The sequence below is a fragment of the Octopus bimaculoides genome, chromosome 24 (genome assembly GCF_046866305.1).
Source record: "Octopus bimaculoides isolate indiv1 chromosome 24, ASM4686630v1, whole genome shotgun sequence".
NCBI lineage: Eukaryota > Metazoa > Mollusca > Cephalopoda > Octopoda > Octopodidae > Octopus > Octopus bimaculoides.
In genome coordinates this window covers 34,737,126-34,756,035 of record NC_142951.1, presented here as the reverse complement: position 1 = coordinate 34,756,035, position 18,910 = coordinate 34,737,126, and the positions used below count along the sequence as shown (strand labels likewise).

The 18,910-nt window shown below is 36.3% G+C and overlaps 1 protein-coding gene across 1 annotated transcript in view; it reads left to right on the top strand.

The window, feature by feature from the left end:
• The first annotated feature begins 376 nt into the window (after positions 1-376).
• Positions 377-18,910, top strand: part of LOC106869075 (mediator of RNA polymerase II transcription subunit 13-like) — a 146,475-nt gene continuing 127,941 nt past the window's right edge. Inside the window, exon 1 of the mRNA XM_014914598.3 lies at positions 377-1,048. Within this exon, the coding sequence (XP_014770084.2) occupies positions 980-1,048 (69 nt within the window). The 5' untranslated portion in view covers positions 377-979. The remainder of the gene's footprint in view (positions 1,049-18,910) is intronic.

Here is an 18,910-nt window from a genome sequence, read left to right as displayed (position 1 = left end):
CTACTAGATCAACAAGAACAGATTTAAAGAACCATCAAGGAGAAAGAAACACCTCCCCCCCTTCATCCTTTTAAAAACATCCCCATCCAGGAGCCCACTAATATATATATATATTTATTTGTATATATATATACACCAGAACACATCACACTTTAGACTTTTGTGTGTGTGTGTAAGTAACTAAGTCAATCTATGAAATCCTTTCTTCAATTTGTGTATATAGATAGATGTGTATATATAATTACATAGATTTATTTATATATATATATATATATGTGTATGTATGTATAACTATATAGGCACACATAGACACGTGTGAGTGAATATGTGTGTGTATAATAATATAGTGTATGATAAGCTGTACTGAAAGTGTCTGGTCGACATCATTTTCATAACTCCCCCATCCCCCTCTTCCATTCTACAATAGGTCAAAGAAACAATTGTTACAACAATTACAGAGCGAACTAATTGTCACCAAACGATCAACATGTAAAAAATAACAGTAATATATATATACATACATGGATATATGTTATAGAATATAGTATATGTATATATATTTGTAAAATATCTATTTATTGTGACTCTAAATTACATAAAGATCGTTTGTCATTGAAAACCCCCCATATATAAAGCTAACATTTTATATGCCTAGATCTACAAGTGTGTGTAATATGTATAGATTATATATTACATGTGTGTATATATAGATGTCTAAATGTACATACATGCATATCTACACACCGGTGTAAGACGTACAGTAGTCTGCTGTTGATATTTCACCCGTTTCCTCTCTCTCTCATTCTTCCCCCTTTCTTTCTTCCTTCCTTCCATTTTCTGCCACCCTACTACACCAATACCCGACAGTTTTTGTCAATTTTCACGTGGAAAGTTTAAATTTCACTCCAAATCAAGGAGCTCTGCCCTGGCCCTTCTCGCCAGAAAGAAAGCCAACCAGGAGTTGTGAGATGGAGTGACAATGAGTCACCCTAGTCCTGCGGGAAACGGCTGTTCTCTTGAAGATTGCTACACCAACCTTTTTGCTCTGGTAAGTACCCCACAACCCTTACATTACTTGTTTTTATTTATGTATTTTATCATACGCCACCACATACATGTGTACGGTTTTTATGTATTTGAGTTTTCACATGTCTAAACAATGCTACCCCCCTTTCTATGTGTGTGTGTCTGTATACTAATCCTGGTCATATATATATTTGTATATAAACATATATATGTATAATACTTTTGCTTAAGGTTTTATACACAGTCTATCTGTTTATATATTTATATAAATGTGTACACCACTTTATCTATACATTAAGGTTTTATATATATATATATATATATATATATATATATATATATATATATATATATGAGTGATGACTATCGCAGTATTCTGTGTTTTAGCAGAACATCCACTTGTAAGGGGGGAATTTGCTATTAATATTGCTTTTGTCGTTGATATATATATATATATATATATATATATATATGGTTATATAGAATAATGACCACTAAAGTGGACATTTAATGTGCTAGAAGAAGATCACATGTTGTGTCTACTAAGACCTAATAGTTCTCAAAAGAAATAAATATATATATATATATATATATATATATATATATGTTCTATCCTGTCCATTTTATATGTATGATTATATATATTTGTATAGTTTGTCCTTCGGCTATGGTTTTATATATATATATATTTATATATATAAAAACTACCTGGTGTGTGTGTGTGTGTGTGCGCGTTGGCATTTGCTACCTTTGTTCCTCCTCCCTTGCTGTTTTTGACAGCTTTTCTGACATGAGTTACGTTTTCTTTAATATAACTTCCTCTCTTCGCTGAAAATATGTAATAGCAAAATGAGGTGGGGTTGTGTGTATGTATGTGTATATATATGTATATATATATATACACATACACGTGTAAAATATTTCATATGTACTTATCTATGTGTGAAATTAACAAGTGTGGTTGTGCGTGTATGTATATAATTATATATATATATACACACACATTCACACACGTCTCTAAGCTTTTCATTTGTCTGTATAACCATCTAGCCGTCTGACAATCTTGTCCTCTTTTTATGTACACACGTGTGTGTGTGTACTCCCTTATTTAAAAAATGTTCCCATATATATATATGATATATAGTATATCCACGCCCACATATATAGTATATATACATACATATGCATATATCTTTATATATGTATATATAATGTTATAAATGGTAACGCACGAAACACTAAGTCTTTGAGTCACTCTGGTGCTTCTGCTAAATATTGATAAAAGATATATATATATATATATATATATATACATATATATACACATGGTTTTCTATTGTTACTTGTTTGTATTGCCCCCCCCCCTCTCTCTCTCTCTATATATATATATATACATGCACCACACACACAATGTAGTTTATCAAAAATGCCAAATTCCTTCAACCATTCCTGTCTTTGACCTTCCTGTTCTCTCTCCCTCGAAGCAGGTTACTGAGAGAGATCGAGTCTTAAAAACGCGCGCGCGCGTGCATGTATATGTGAGTGGGTGTGAGAGAAAAATGTGTGTTTGTATGTTTCTGTTTCCCCCCCCCCCTCCATGCCAAAGTCAAACGAACCCATATCACAGTTTTAAAGACTTCATCTCATACGACACCTGTTTACATATAAACCCCTCCCTTTGTCTTTGTACATGTTTATCAATGCTGACACCACTATTATTATGATTTTGAATACACTGCTTGTTGAAACCTGTTCAGTTTCCCAGATGTCTTTGTGATATAAGAATTGTCCTATCTATTTACTTTCAAATATCTTTCGATCCATCTCGGCCTGCACTTCACCTTTTCATTATTCCTACTCTCTCGGTTTTAAATTTTTATTTGTCGAATTTTCCATTTATATGGTGCATGTGGTGTAGCTATTGTGGTTGTGTGGTTTCCCAGGTCGGTAGTTTACACCATCTTGGATTCTTTTTCTTTATTTTTAAAGTGTATCTCTGATTACATTATTTAATGCGGTCACGGACTGATCTTTCTGGCATGTCGACTTATTATGCAGAGGTACATTCGCTGTGTCGTGTATGTATGTATGTGTGTGTGTGTTAGGCATTCGTGTAATGGAAAAACCATTTCCCATGATAAGGTGAAAAAATGTCAAATCGAATTATCTGTGTAATAAATCTCTCTCTCTCTATTTTAAAGTGTGATTGCATGTGTATATGGATATATATACAGCGTCGAAAGTTCATGTTATGAATTTGCATGTTTATCGTACCTGTGGCTTATAGTGTTTAGAGTGCAAACAGCCCAGAAATCTGGTTAAAATCTAGAGCAAAGAGAAGCAGAGTAGTTAAACGGGGGGAAGAAAAAAACTTTTGTGAGGTTACGCATTCTTATCTCCCTTTGTTGCATACCTCTTCTTTGTTGGAGTCGAATTTAGTCGGCTTTCACCGCCGCCATCGCTCTCTCGACATGCTTTGGTATTTATGAATTGGAATGGGTAGGTTTTCTTTTTTCTTGTCTGGTTTTGCATAAAAGGGGCCGTACCCATGACCCCAGCAGACTCTTCCGGAGATGAGGTTGACTAAAAGCGTTAGCAAAATAATTAAACTTTAGTCAACGGCTGGAAAATAAAGCACAGAGAGAAGGAAATTCTGCAGAGACAACCTTCTTGTTAAGGCAAGACGAGGCGTGCGTCGTAGTGAATGGAGATGGAAAGGGAATTGGTACCGTGTGGGAGTACGTGTAAATGGCGGTGGCACAAAACCAAATTCCGAGGTGCAGAAACCACTCTATTAGATATAGAAAAGACAGGAAAAACAGTATTGGCTGGAGTGTAGCCCATTTTTACATGCCATCCAGGCTGTCAGAACTACTAAATCTAATACGTTTATACATCCACGCAATTAACACAGCTGTGTATACAGTAGTCTTTTATAAAGTATTACATCTATTTGTTTATATATCTACTTGTTTATTCTCAAAGCGCTCCAGTGATCGTCGTGCCTCTCCAGCTCAGATCAAGCAGTTCTGATCTAGAAGTCCTTTCCAGTCGTGATCTTCCCATCTTTTAATCAGACATGGTATACCTAGCTAAGACATTAGGATGTAGTTTGAGAGAGAGAGAGATTTGTCTGATATTTCTAGCAAGTGGAGATAGAAGTTTCATTAAAGTTCCGAGATATTTTCCTCTCTTTTATTCGTACATGTTTCTTAAGACTACGAAAAGTATTGTCCCTCGTCGTCCTGTGAGTAGTTACTCCATTATGGGTCCCAAGTGTTTTCTGATTTTTATGAAGAAAACCAGTCTTTAAGATGGTGTCTTTGTGTTAAGGGGATGTATTATCCAGGAGGTTATCTCTTGTGTTACTGAGACCTTCCATCTAAAGCGATCGTTAGGGTACGAGTTGTGTGTGTGTTTAACATTTTAGGGGCGTATCGTTACAATAGTGTCCTCTAGGCACGTGCGGTGATTGTTGAAGGAAACGGAATTGGTGTGACCCCATTGAAGAATGCTTTCGAGGTATTTTGTGAAATTCGGCGCGAGATGTCTAGGTTGCATGTGGAGAACGATTTGATGCAGAAGGAAGGTTGGGGAGGAATGAAAGAAAGGATGGCATAATGTAGAAAGGAGTGGAAGGGTGTTGTCGATGAAGGTGATGATAAGTAGGTCGTTTGTGTATAAGGAGGGAAAGTGTGTGTGGGAACGGGGCGGATTGAGCTCTGGAGGGAAGATACAAGATTTCATAATGCGGGTCAGAAAGAGCTCCGTCAGCATATGATGCGGTTGTGTGATCTAACAGGAAGCCACCGCGATTCGAGACACAAATCAACGGATGTGCATCGCTACATAACCTACTGTTTATAATAAAGTTTTCACCTATTAATGATTATATATATCATATATTTTTTTCTGCCATTTCTGTATGTGGGGACTTATTTTTTTGCAAAAGGAGGCTTGACTTTGTCTTTCTTACCCAACACACACACACACACACACACACACACACACACTATTAATGGCGGCAAGGGAAGCAAAGAATATTGGAATATATCCCTGATGTAAACTTCCAAATCATCATCGTTAATTGATGTGCTCATCATTCTATTGACTCTGGTGAAGTGGCTGTGTTCCTCCCCATTAGATCTTCCATGCCTGTCCTGCTGTTGTTCAGCCACAGCTCTGGTCAAGTAAACCTATAATCGACGATATTCCAATCGTGACCATCCCATCTTTTATCTAGACATAATGTATCTAGCACTTAACTATATTGGCCAACCCAGTCTTCCGCTTTTAAAACACCAGGATACGTTTTATGTGAGAGATTTAGATTTAGCTGATATTTCTAGCAGATGGAGAGGGCACGTAGAGGCTTCGAAGCAAGTTTCAGATTATTTTATCTTTTATTCATACGTAGGATATCTAAGAAGTCCCCCCCCTCCCACTTGTCACCATCTCCTCTACAATCATCGTGTATACATGTGTGTGTGTATAATATACACATATACATAAATCTGTATGTATGTATATAGCTGCGTGTGTGTATATGTACGTTTATATATATATTTTTTCATATGTATATATGTACACGTGCATATAGGTATATTTATATAATGTATTTAAATATGTAATGCGTTTATATATCAAGTGCAAATACTTATAGGTACGTATATATATAAGTACTTGCTTATATATACACATGCGCATGTATATATATATGTGTGTGTGAGTGTGTTTCTGACTCCCTCTTTTGACATTGTGTCAGTTGTATCACTGGTATGCAAGCAGTGACATTCATTTCCAATATTCTGCGAAAAACATGACCTGGACGTGGGGAAATATTACCTTGTTTGGAATCGGATGGTTGGCAGCATGCAGTGTAATCTGGCTGTTGAAGAATTTGCCTCAACAAGTTCCATTTGACACGTGCAAGCATGGAAAAGGGATATTAAAGCAGTGATCAAGGTATATACTAATTTGTAAATATACACACATACACACTTATCTATGATACAAATATTTACATGCACACACACGTATATATATATACATACACACACACACACACACACACACACACACTTATGTATGTATACAAGTATGTTCATATATATAATATATACTTACATATACTTATGTATGTATACAAATATGTGCATGCATATATATATAAATGTGTATATATTGATATGAATATATATTTGTACATATATGGGAGTGCATAACCTAGTGGTTAGGGAGTTGCACTCATGATTGTGAGATCATGGTTTCATTTCTTGGACCAGTTGGTGTGTTGTGTTCTTGAGCAAAACACTTCACCTTGCGACACTGTGTCACTTTGAAACTTGATGTGTGGTACACCTTGCACCTGTTCAGGTAATGTCAATTTGATGGAAGGAGTGTGCTGATGTACAGGACATACATTTGATTGCTTACGAACAAACCATTCTGCACAGATCGTTCTGCAAAAACTGAGTGTTCGTACGTCATCTTCAACAGGAGATTCCATCATATTTATATAAAACGGCTGCTTAACATAGCTTTTGTATCACCTTGAGTATATCCTTAAAGTGTTTGGTGCTGGCTTGAACACTAATATTATAATGTTTATATGTATGTGTGTGTGTGAGAAATCTTTGACAGAATTGGTTGCAATATCCTACTATTCAAATTGTCCAATATTGCAATCTCTAGTAAACTACTGCCCTGGGTCAAGCCTTACCTGGCAAACAGAACCCAGCCAATTCTGATTGATGGAATCCATTCAAGCCCAACTAAGGTCACCAGTGGTGTTTCCCAAGGGACTGCTTTGGGTCCACTTCTCTTTATAGTCAATGTAGATGACATCACAAATGTCATTAAGTACAGCAAAATAAGAATATTGATATGTGTGTGTCTTTGATTCCTTGATTTGGTATCACTTGATGTTTTTAAAGATGCGTCACTCATACAAGCAGTGTTATTTCTTTCTATTCTTCTGTGGGAACATATCCATCCGGGAGAAATATTACCTTGCTTTGAAACAAGATGGAATGGAAGAATATGTGTACAAGATGGAATGGAAGAAGAATATGTGTACAAGAAAATTCCTTCTGCCCAAGTAGATACAGAAAGTAACTATAACAATGTTGATAAACATACACATCGATATGTGTGCACATATTTTCATGATGAATTTCAATTCTTTGTTAAGACCATTGCTTCCTGTTTGGTTTTTGTTGGTTCTTTGAGTAATGATGATGATCAAAGTTCTACAAATGCTAGATTTGAAAATTATCCTACTGGAATATTGAGTAATTTTCACTGAAACTGCCACAGTAAATGTTTTCCTTAACTAAAATATTCAAGCAAGAAACTCAGGAGTAAAAAGTGTAACCACATGTAATGAAGTACAGCCACAAACTCCTTGAATCATCATCGTTTTAATGACTACTTTTCCATGTTTACGTGGGTCAAATGAGAAAGTGCTGGGTAAGAGTTTTCTATAGCCAAATGCTCTTCCTGTTGTCAACCACCAACCCGTTTCCAAGACAGGTAATATCTTGCATTCTGTCGGGCAGCAAACAAGCCTGGATATACATTCTGTGGAGAACTGGAAACAGACACTGAAATGGACCTTTTGTTTACGAATGTCATAAATAGTGCTAAGGTATGTCAAGCCTGGACAGGCTTCTGCAATGCACTGCAAGCTAATCATTTCATTAGTGGAATCCAGTGTTTTTGAACCGAGGAGTGAAATGCCTGGGAATATAGGAGGGCAAATATGAAATCAATTATACAAACATACACACAGGTATGCAAATATATCGCTAATCTTGCTTGGGTCAGACAAAATTTGTTACCGTAGTATTTCTACGGCTGGATCTCCTTCCTGTTTCCAAGCAAGGTAGTATTTCCTCATGGTCAGATGTGTTTTTCATAAAAAAATTGGAAGTGAACATAGTATATCAATGACATGCATTTTACAACCAGCATGCAATGCCAAGACAAGGGTATACACACCCACATCACCATTATCATCATTTACCATCCATTTTCCCTGCTTGCATTATATATATATATATATATATATATATAAACAGGTTTCTTTTAGTTTCTGTCTTCAAATCCACTCTCAAAACTTCGGTCATTCTGGGGCTATAGCCGAACACATCTGTCCAAGCTGAACCTATGGTTGAGAAATGAGCCTCTTATTCACATGTTCAAGCCTGCATCTACATTACATAAATATTAGAAAGAAAAATCTCTGTTAGCTCAAACCCAACAAATTGCAGAATGTTCTTCAAATTATCAGTGTCATATCTCGATTGCAATGGAAGCAGAGGAGTTGTAAACATCATGAATCAAACTGCTTCTTGGGTCATACAAGTACAACACTTTCTGGATGTTTGGCCTTGCATTTTACAAGAAGCTCTTGCAAATACAGTAAATAGTGTACATGCACTAAAAATTGATAGAAAAACAATAGCAAACAGCACAATTCCATATGGAATTCCCCCATTCGGTGAGATGAGTGTCTCCAGGAACTTTGCTGATCAAAAACATATTGGTCAAAATTCAACAGATGGAATTTACCAATGAAAATAACTGAACTTTATTGTGAAACAATTTTAAAATCTGGCTTTGTGTGGGGGGGGTGGGGAAGAAAAGAGAATGAAAATTCACCACTGTTCATCTGATCCTTTGTAACCCAATGCAAAGTACTTGAAAACGTCATTCTACAGATTTTATTCTGAGGATGAAGATGAGATAGTCTGTTAATGGATTTTAAGAATGTAAAGGACTTAGAAAGGAATATGGAAAAATCCTTAATGTAAAAGATCAAACTTGAGCGTAATCGGGGATTTATTTACAAATATAATGTGTATGTATGTATGAGTGTGTGTGTGTGTGTGTGTATATATATATATATATATATATATTTATGTATGTATATATTCACACGCATGTATATGTATAACTATGTATGTAAATATGTGTAATATACATGTATATGTACACCTATATACGTGCGTGCAGGTGTGTATATATTTATGTGTGTGTGTGTGTATATTTCCTAATACCCTTCCTTACATAAACTGTGTTATGAGGTTTGGTGTGTTGCTGTGTGGAGGATTACAAACGTTATTTATTATGTATTTATTTGTTTTGGTTGTTTTTGCTATTTCTATATCATGCCAGATAGATAACCTAGATTCATTGCCATTGATTTTATTGTCTTCCTAGCAAACATGTATGTACTGAGGTAGAAAAATCATTTTACTGCAGCAAACTACTCCCACCTCCCAATATTAAGATTCTTCCCTCCTACCTTCATAGCCGGTTCCCCCCCACACACACACACTCTCCTTTCTTGCAGTGACAGAGCAAGGAGTGTGTTTGGTGTTGGTTCAGTTGTACAGCATGACTTGCTTTAGTTGTGTGTAATACACCTGTTAGATCTCTTTGTGCTAGCAGTTTAAGTTGCTGCCTATTGCATGAATATGTATGTGTGTGTGAAATATTTGGGCTGTGGATCCTAGATAAACTTCTATTGACTTAATAAATTGTTTGTATGTAACACACACACACACAGAGGCACATGCACACAATCATTGTGGACAATGAAGGAATTTTAAAACTAGTAATCTTTTCAAAATAGTTAAGTTTTGTTCTATTTTACCCTTTACCTGTCCAAAACATTTTCACAAGTTTGTCCTAAAATGTTCATGCTTGTTTTCAGACTTTTAGTTAAGCCTTTGTTTCATGTATTTTGAATAATATAAAGCTTTCCTTGCATAAGTCTCATGTTACTCTGGTGGTCGGAAAAAAAAAAAATTAAAAAAAGGGAGTGTATATTGTATATGATGCAGGGATTCCTGGAAAATGTGTCCTATGTATCACACATGGCACACAGAACAGACAAATGGTTAAGGAACCTGGATTACTTCTTGTTTGAGCTTTTAGAAATAACAGCCAATTCCCTTGAATCACATCCTGCCATCTTAAAACAAAAAGCATGTATTAAGCAACTCGTAGTTTTGTATGAAACTACTGTATGGTCCTCATTCAGAGCTGGGATTTTATACTGACGGTTATGAAGAAGAAATCTGTAGAAATATTATCGTCACAATAAAGATTAATTTTAATAATATGGGAATCTCTATTTAAGCCAACTTCCCACCTCCCAGGAAATACCTGAGTTTCTCAGCTACTGCCCTAACCGAACTAGTTGGCTATGTGTACAGTTATGTTACTCTTCTTCTTTGATCGGGTTCCAAACTCTGATGTTCTAAAGACATGTGGTTCTCAAAGTGACAATCACCCTCTTCTATATCAGTGAAATTTTTTGCCCCCCCCCCTTCCTCTTGATTAAAGAGAAAACAAATGATTTTGCATTCCATATTCTCCCTTTGTTTTTTACTGTAGTGTTGGACATAAGTGATGGTATTGGGGAAACACTCTTTTTTATTGCCAGTACTACTAAATTTGCTATAAGACCAAACTTAGAAGTATCCACCCGTTTTTGCATTACTTTGGTAGCTCTGTGTGTGTGTTCATTAGTGTATTAAATGTTGTCAGTATGATTAACTGACCATCTTGATTGTATTTAATTATTCGTGGTGATTGCCTTGCTCAGTGAGAAAAGACAATTTTGCTCCAGGTGCAAAAGGTCGATTTACAAAAAGGCTGACCTTCCTGCCGAGAAGCAGGTCGTGCCACATGACACGAATAATTTCAGAGCGAGAAATTGAGGAAAGAAGACTTGGTAAGATGATATACTGAAAAGAGACAGAGAAATGGTTGGCTAGAAGAAAGGTTATGCGAGGGTACAAGAGGTAACAAAGAAAAGTGTGTGCGAGATGGAGGAGAAGATGCGTTTATGATTACTCAACAGTTTCTATGATTGTGTGTGACAGGGGAATCTGCAAAGCAAATAGTAGTGTCTGTTGGTAATGTTTGATAGGCTGCTGGTTGTGTTAATGACTGAAGCAGTATTGGCTTGTCGATAGGTACAGACATACATGCACACACACATATTACATATATAATTTGTTTTAGCCATTAACAAGCATTAAGGCCATGCTTAAGCACTGCCTTCATATATATTTATATGTCTGATATGTGCATAAACATACAAATAGGTGTTTATACATAATGCACATGTGCATAGATATTTGCTAATGTTAAACAATTTTGTACAACTCTACTTTCATGAAAAAATCCTATTCCTAATGATACTTTTTTTCTCGTTAGGTTCCATTTCATTGACTACTTTTGCATCAATGATAACCTTGTCCCAAACAGATATTGTCATACTTTCCTAACCTTCTTTACTATTGCTACTACTACTACATAGTTAATCTGTGTTATCAAAGACTTGAGAATAAATATGCCAAACAATGATATTCTCTATGAGAGTTAATCAACTGGATTCGGTAGACCCCGTGGCTAAACCCAATGTGCTTTGCCCTCTCAAGCAAGGCATATTGTCACATTTTTTCTGCTTGCTTGGTTAATGACATTGTTCTACCTTACTTCAACAGCTGGGAATTGTGAGCAATAGGACAGTGAAATCTCTCTTTGAAATCATCTAATTTTTGTTAATTCATCATGCTTTTGCTAGCATTGAAATATGGATGCATAGTAGCTCTGTGGTAGTGCTTCACTATATGTTTACACGCATGCTAGTGTGTGTGTGTAATTTATCATTTTACTTTCATTGTATTGAGTTTTTTTTTCTATCTGGATTGTTTACATTATATATTTCCTTCATAGCGTGCATTGGTTGTGAAGATCCCTATTTGTTTATAAAAACTGGTGTATATTATATATATATATATATATATATATATATACATACACACACACACACACACATAGTTATTAAGGCAGTAAGTTGGTAAAATCATTAGTGCTTGGACAAAATCGGCATTCCCTCTTTTTACCAGGCACAAAACACTTTGGACTCTATTGACCAATATATATTCTTTTCCAAGACATTAGAATGAAAGTTGGTTGCTGTATCTACTAGGTCTAGTGACTATGTGTAGGGCTTCCTTGTTTGCAACCCTGATCAAGGAAACCTATGGTGTTCCAGAAATGACCATCCTATCTTTTCCCTGCTATTTCTAGCAGGTTCAATGACTTATATTATCTTGTTACAAACAGGTTTATTATGTTTGTGTTGTTGAAACTATTGTAGTTGGTTATAGTGTTTGTCTTGCATCTTGTAATTCGGTGGTTCTTTCAGGTGTATAAGAGATTCAGCTACGACTATAAACAAGACCGAACTTATTGTATATATGAACTGTCTATATGTGTAAATGTTTGAGTGTATTTGTGTGACACATGCACACATTCCATACACAGACCTATATAATTTATGTATAGGAAATGCAGACATCTATGTATACATATATATACAGTATAAGCATATATTACATGTGCTGTGTGTAAGTAGTATGTATATAATGTTTATAATTATATATATGTGTATATTTATGTATTTACCTGTGTGTGTGTAAATACATGTATAATGCAGGTACACACACATGAAACAATCACATTGAACCAGGAGATGTCAGCAAAGCCAGGCAAAATCCATCCTCCATGACCTGGTTGGTTTGGATGTTGTGGTGTGAATCCTTTTCACTTATGGTAATTGTCTTTACAGGCGTTTCAATGTACACACATTGCATTGTATAGGTGCAGGCATAGCTGTGTAGCAAGAAGTTTGCTTCCAAACCACATGGTTTCAGGTTCAGTCCCACTGTGTGGCTCCTTGGCAACTGTCTTCTGCTATAGCCTTGGGGTCAACCAAAGCCTTGTGGTTAGATTTAATAAGAAGTCTTCTGTGTGTTTGTGTTACTATCTCCTTACCTCCTTACATTGACTTCTGTGTGATAGTTGTAAACAAGTGTCACTGTCATGCAAGCGGTGTCTTTTGTTTCCAATCTTCCATGAAACATGTCTGGTCATATTATTACCTTGCTTGGAAACAAGTGAGACTTGGTGACAGGAAGGGCATCAGGCTATAGAAAATTTTCCTCAACTAATTCGATCTGACTTATGTGAGCAGCAAAAGTGGTTGGTAAAACAAGGATGATGAAATGATGATGTATGCGTGTGCAATTTTTCATTACCACGAAGAACACATCTTATGAAGTAACAGAATGGCGATGTAGAATAATGCTGGAATCTCTTTGACCCATGGCACCAATACCACTAAAGAAATCAAAGTGGGATGAAGAGTATAGAGGTGACAGACATCCCCTCATTTACATCACTGTGAAAATATGCTGGCTGTGCACTTGAAGTTCATTGCAGTGTGTGTGTGATGAACACAAATCCTCTAACACCTATCTTTACAGGAAGGCATATTTCTTCCCATTCATTGTTTTTTTAGAGAATTTGGCCAACTCGCTGCATTTTCTGCTATTCTTGTTGCTTGGGCCTTGGTCTGCTCTGCTCTAGCAGATCTCTGATGTCAGGTGTTCTGCACATGACAATCTCATGTGTCAGTGTTTCTAGGAAAGCTACATTGTCCAATGACTTTTTTAAAGACTGAGGTGTAATCTGAGAGAGCGAGACAGAAAAAGATTTGGCTACTCTTTCTAAACAGTCAAGAGGCTTCCTCGTATGTTCATTCGACACTGCTACCTGGGTGGTGCCCACATGCACTGTAATTGCTAAGAGGCTGACTTGAAATTTTTATGTCTTCAGCTTGTTACATGTCTAGTTCATTTACCTTTTACTACTGTCAGATATGTGTGGGTGTACCCATGTAATTGTATAACTATTTTGTTATTGTTGTTGTTCTAAATTTGGGATGGTATTTCAACAATTGAATAATACCCCCCCCCCCCCCCTACCCTTTCCAGAACATAACTCAGGTAACTCTGCTTGTTCTCAACAGATGTCTTTTAGTGCTGATTCACTCTCACAGTTGTTCTACTTTCTACCGACTTTACTCTCAGATCTTTGACCTGTTTGTCTCTCTCTCTCTCTCTCTCTCTCTCTCTCTCTCTCTAGATTGTTGTTTCATACTTGGAGCTGGACCACAGAAACCAGCTGAGATCTCTTCATTTATTGAATATCATGATTATTGAGAAATTTACATATATATATAAAATACATATATACATATAAAGAGATGTTGATATTTCTGTGTGCATATGACTGTTTAAATCTGTTGATATGTGTGCCCATCTGGAGACTAGAGAAAAGGCCTCAAATCACCATGGAATCTTGCAACAGATCAGTGTCCTCCTGTACATGAGGTTATCATGTTGCCATCTTCAGGCTATAGAAAGTTAAAGTTAGTAGCAACAGATTAATAGTACTATATCCCTGTGTATGTTTATTTGTTACATATAAGTATTGGGGTCGATTTGTTCAATTAAACCCTTCAAGGTAGAGACCCAGCATGGCCGCAGTCCAGTGACTGAAACAAGTAAAAGATACACGCATACTCACACACTCACATATATGCACACACACTAATGGTGTGTTGTAATGAATTAAATAAAAAGTTGTTTAACCCCAGAATGGAAAAATAGAAACAAACTGTGGTGACCCAAGAAAGGACATCCATCTAGCTTCAATCAAGGAACCTACCCTAACCCCAGTAATGGGGAGCTGGCAGAATTGTTAGCAATTACTGGCAATTAAATTCAATTACTGTAATATATTTTGAGTTCAAATTCTGCTGAGGTTGACTTTGCCCTTTATTCTTTCAGGGTGGATAAAGTAAGTGCCAGTTGAGTACTGAAGCCGACGTACCCTCTCCTGCTCCAAATTGCTGGCCTTTTGCCATATTTTGAAACCATTATTTCTAGCTTTAGTACAGAGACAAACTTACTTTTATAAATGAGGTGGTGCAGCGATAAATTAAGTGTCCCACCACCCATGACAGCATGGAAGGTGGATGTTAAATGATGATGGTTTAGTATTCTCTAAAATCTAATCAGCCATTTGTGGATACAAACTCCCAAGTTTTGTTATGTATTGAAATATTTCAGAGGAATACCACTGGATTCCAGTAATCTTGGTATTTGATTGGTGCACAGTTTATCGAACCCTCGGAGGAATCAAAACTGAAGGAGACTTAAAAGCAATCTAAATATATAAATAAATGCCTGTGTATTACTTAATATCACTGTTTTGTACTCCAATTTTAAAGTCCTCTGGGGAAAGTGATAGAGTTGGGTTGTAAACTGACTCCTGTCCAATGAAATCTCAGTCCTACTTTAATGGCTCATGAAACATAATGTTCTGTGAAACACTACTATTATTATTATTATTATTATTATCATTATCAATGCAGTGAGCTGGCAGAATTGTTAGCACGCCGGGCAAAATGCTTAGCCATATTTCGTCTGTCTTTATGTTCTGAGTTCAAATTCTGCTGAGGTCGACTTTGCCTTTCATCCTTTCAGGGTCAATGAAATATGTACCAGTTGCACACTGGGGTTGATCTAATCGACTGGCCTCCTCTCACCAAATTTCAGGCCTTGTGCCTAGACTAGAAAAGATTATTATTATTGTCATTATTAAAATATCATTACTTATTTATATTTCTTCTCTACAAGTGTACTTTCTCTTTCGTTTTCTCCTGTTTTGCTTTCTACTCTTGGAACATTTACATCTCATCTCTCACTCTCTATGACCCTACAATTTTTTTCTGCAAATACTTGCTTTTTTCTCCAAATACCTGCTTTTTTTTTTTTTCTGAATTGGACTGGCTCTCATGCAGGTAGCATGTAAAAAACACCTTTTGAGTGTGGTCGTTGCTAGAACCGCCTGACTGGCCCTCATGCCGGTGTCATGTAAAAGCACCCACTACACTCTTGGAGTGGTTGGCATTAGGAAGGGCATCCAGCTGTAGAAACTTTGCCAGATCAGATTGAGCCTGGTGCAGCCTCTGGCTCACCAGTCCACAGTGAAACTGTCCAACCAATTCCAGCATGGAAAGTGGACATTAAACGATGATGATATATATATTCCCCTCTCTCTCTCTCTCTCTTCTATCAAGTCCCTATTTTACACTTTACACCTACCTGTTCCCACTTTTGTTTCGATCACTTCATGAATTCCTACTCTTCCCCCTCTAATCTCACACTTTCTTTATCTCTGGTCCACCCACCACCTCTCCTGTTTCATATCTCTTCACCATATCTTACCTGTCACCATTTCTTGTCATACTTGTCACAAGTGTTTATATATATGTTTATACATACATATATATATATATATATATATATATATATATATATATATATATATATATATATATAAAAAATGACCTGTCATGACCCGAGAAGTAAAATAAGCCACAAAAGAACCCCCCCCCCCCCGATAATAATCCTCTCCTTGCAGACAGCACCTAACCATAAACCAGTGAAGCTGAGGCATAGTAAACTGAATCAAACCTAATATATTACTGGTACACCACCCCACTAGCCTTTCACCATGGTGCTGAGAGTTGAACTTGAAGCGTGAAGGAACATAACTAAACATGTTGAGACCGTTTCATTTTCTTTAAGTCCTGTCTACTTTCTTCCTCAATGGTTTACAAATTCCATTTTGTTTCCATTTTTTTCTTTTTTAACAATATACAGCGAAATTATAAGGTGTGAAAAAAAAAAAAGAAATGCAAAAAAAATACTTGCATCTCATTTACATTTAGTCATTCGTATATAACCCCCCCCATCTTTCTCCTCTTCCTTCACTATGTCTGCCTTCTTCTGGATCACCTTTAATTGTTAACTATATACATATATACTACAGTGCAGTAGACTTCCTGTATGAGTGAGCTGGTGGTGGTGGTGGTGGTGGTGGTGAGAAGATTTGTCTTTTCAAGTCTATTTTATTTGCTGTCCTCCTCAGTAAAACAGCACAGATCAGAACCAAATGACCTTTTCAATTGTCTGCACTATCATTTCCACCTACTCTCCCTCCTAGTTTGCTCCTTCAAATTTGAGGGAGATTTTTTATGTTTCTTTCCCCCTAACCTGCCCCTATGGTGTCAGCCATCTTGCTGATTTTCCTTCCTCTGACCATGATATATGTGCGTTTGCGTGTGTATATTATACATATATATTTGTTGTGGAGACAGAGATCATTCATGAGTGTTCATTACTCAATTATTGTGGTCCACTCTATTTTGGGTTAATTAGACTGGAGCCAAATCAATTTGCATTTTAAATTTGCTATCTTACAATGCATATTTATTAAATTTAATTACTGAAATATAAAATAATTATATATATGTATACTTGTGTACATATTATATGTATACCCCTGCATGTATTATGTATGTTTATATATATATATATATATATATATATATATATATATATATTGCTGATAACATTAGTTTTCATCCAGTCAACAAAATTAAGCAGTGTTGACCCTAGTTAGTAACTTTGATGGCTGACGGTTTGGGAAATGTAGGAGCTGTAAGCATTTACTTTTTTTCAGTGGTGCCTCAGCATGGCCATAGTTGAGTGACTGGAACAAGTAAAAGATAACACACACACACATATTACTTAGAAAGAAAGGCAATAATGCCCCCGGCACCTTTTTAGGGTCTCCATGGCTGGTAGCATTTATGAACGAAAAAGTATCCTGGAGACCTGACTTGAATATTTGCTGTCAAGTAGGCTTCTCTGGAGCACGCAAGGACCAGGTGATGGTTTTAACTGACCCAGGTAGGTCACAGTAGGATTCAGTCTTAGATTGTAGAGCAATGATAAATACTACAAGGCAGTTTGTTTGATACTCTAGTGGCTCTACTAGTTTCCTGCTTTGCACTTAACTTATTTATGGATACATATCTGTTGTATTGAGTGTGTATTTATATATCTCTATGTTAGGTGCAGATATGGCTGTGTTATTCAGGAAGTTTGCTTTGTAACTACATATTTTCTGGTTCAATCCCATGGTATATGATGCATGCACATATATGTGTGTGTCCTTGAGACGTAGTGTAGCAATTGCAAACAAACTTCACCATCAACCAAGCGAAGTTGTGTTTGCCTGCATTCTTCTGTCCAGGCATTGTCCATTTTGCATTCGGAGGAATCTCTTTGGAAACAGGTGAGGGTTGGTGACAAGAAGAGCATTTGGTGGTAGAAAATCTGCCTCAACAAATTTTGTTTGACTCAGTATGCATGGGAAGCACACAATATTAAAATGATTGCATATATATATATATATATATATATAAATGCATGTTAAGCATACTTATATACATTCCAATGTACTTAATAATTGTCAGGCAGCAGGACAACTTGGTGGGAAAGTTTTATCAAGTGAATAAACGAATTCCCAATAAATTTTCTTGGTACATTATTACAAAATAACTCTAAGGGGGAGAAATTAATGTTTTAAAAAAAAAACCTGTTTCTCCTACTCTGTTGTGTGTGTGTGTATTTATTACCTGACAATGCATATACTTTAAGAAATATTTTTTCTACATGTTTTATTTGTTATTACAAATTGATATGAAAATTGTTGTTTTTAGAATTAGGGCATTGGGCTGTTGTAAATGCAGCATTTGATTTGATTTTGCTATATTCTGAAGCCAAATCCTGTCTGTAGTTGCTAAAATGTGACTAATTCATAGTCCTTATAGTATCAGATAGACTACCTCATACTTGTTTCAACTCTCTGCATACACAATTCAGATCCCACCAAAGTCAACTCAACCTTTCAGCCTTCTGGGGTTGACAGCAAAGTACAAATCCAGCATGGTGGATTGGCACAATTGGAAGAACATCAGACGGGATGTCTTGCAATGTTTCAGTTCTTTACCTGTGATGATGCTGGTGCTCAGTTGAGTTGCTCTTTGTCTTTTCCTTAGACATCTTCAGTGGATATGGGGAATGAAGACTTGCAC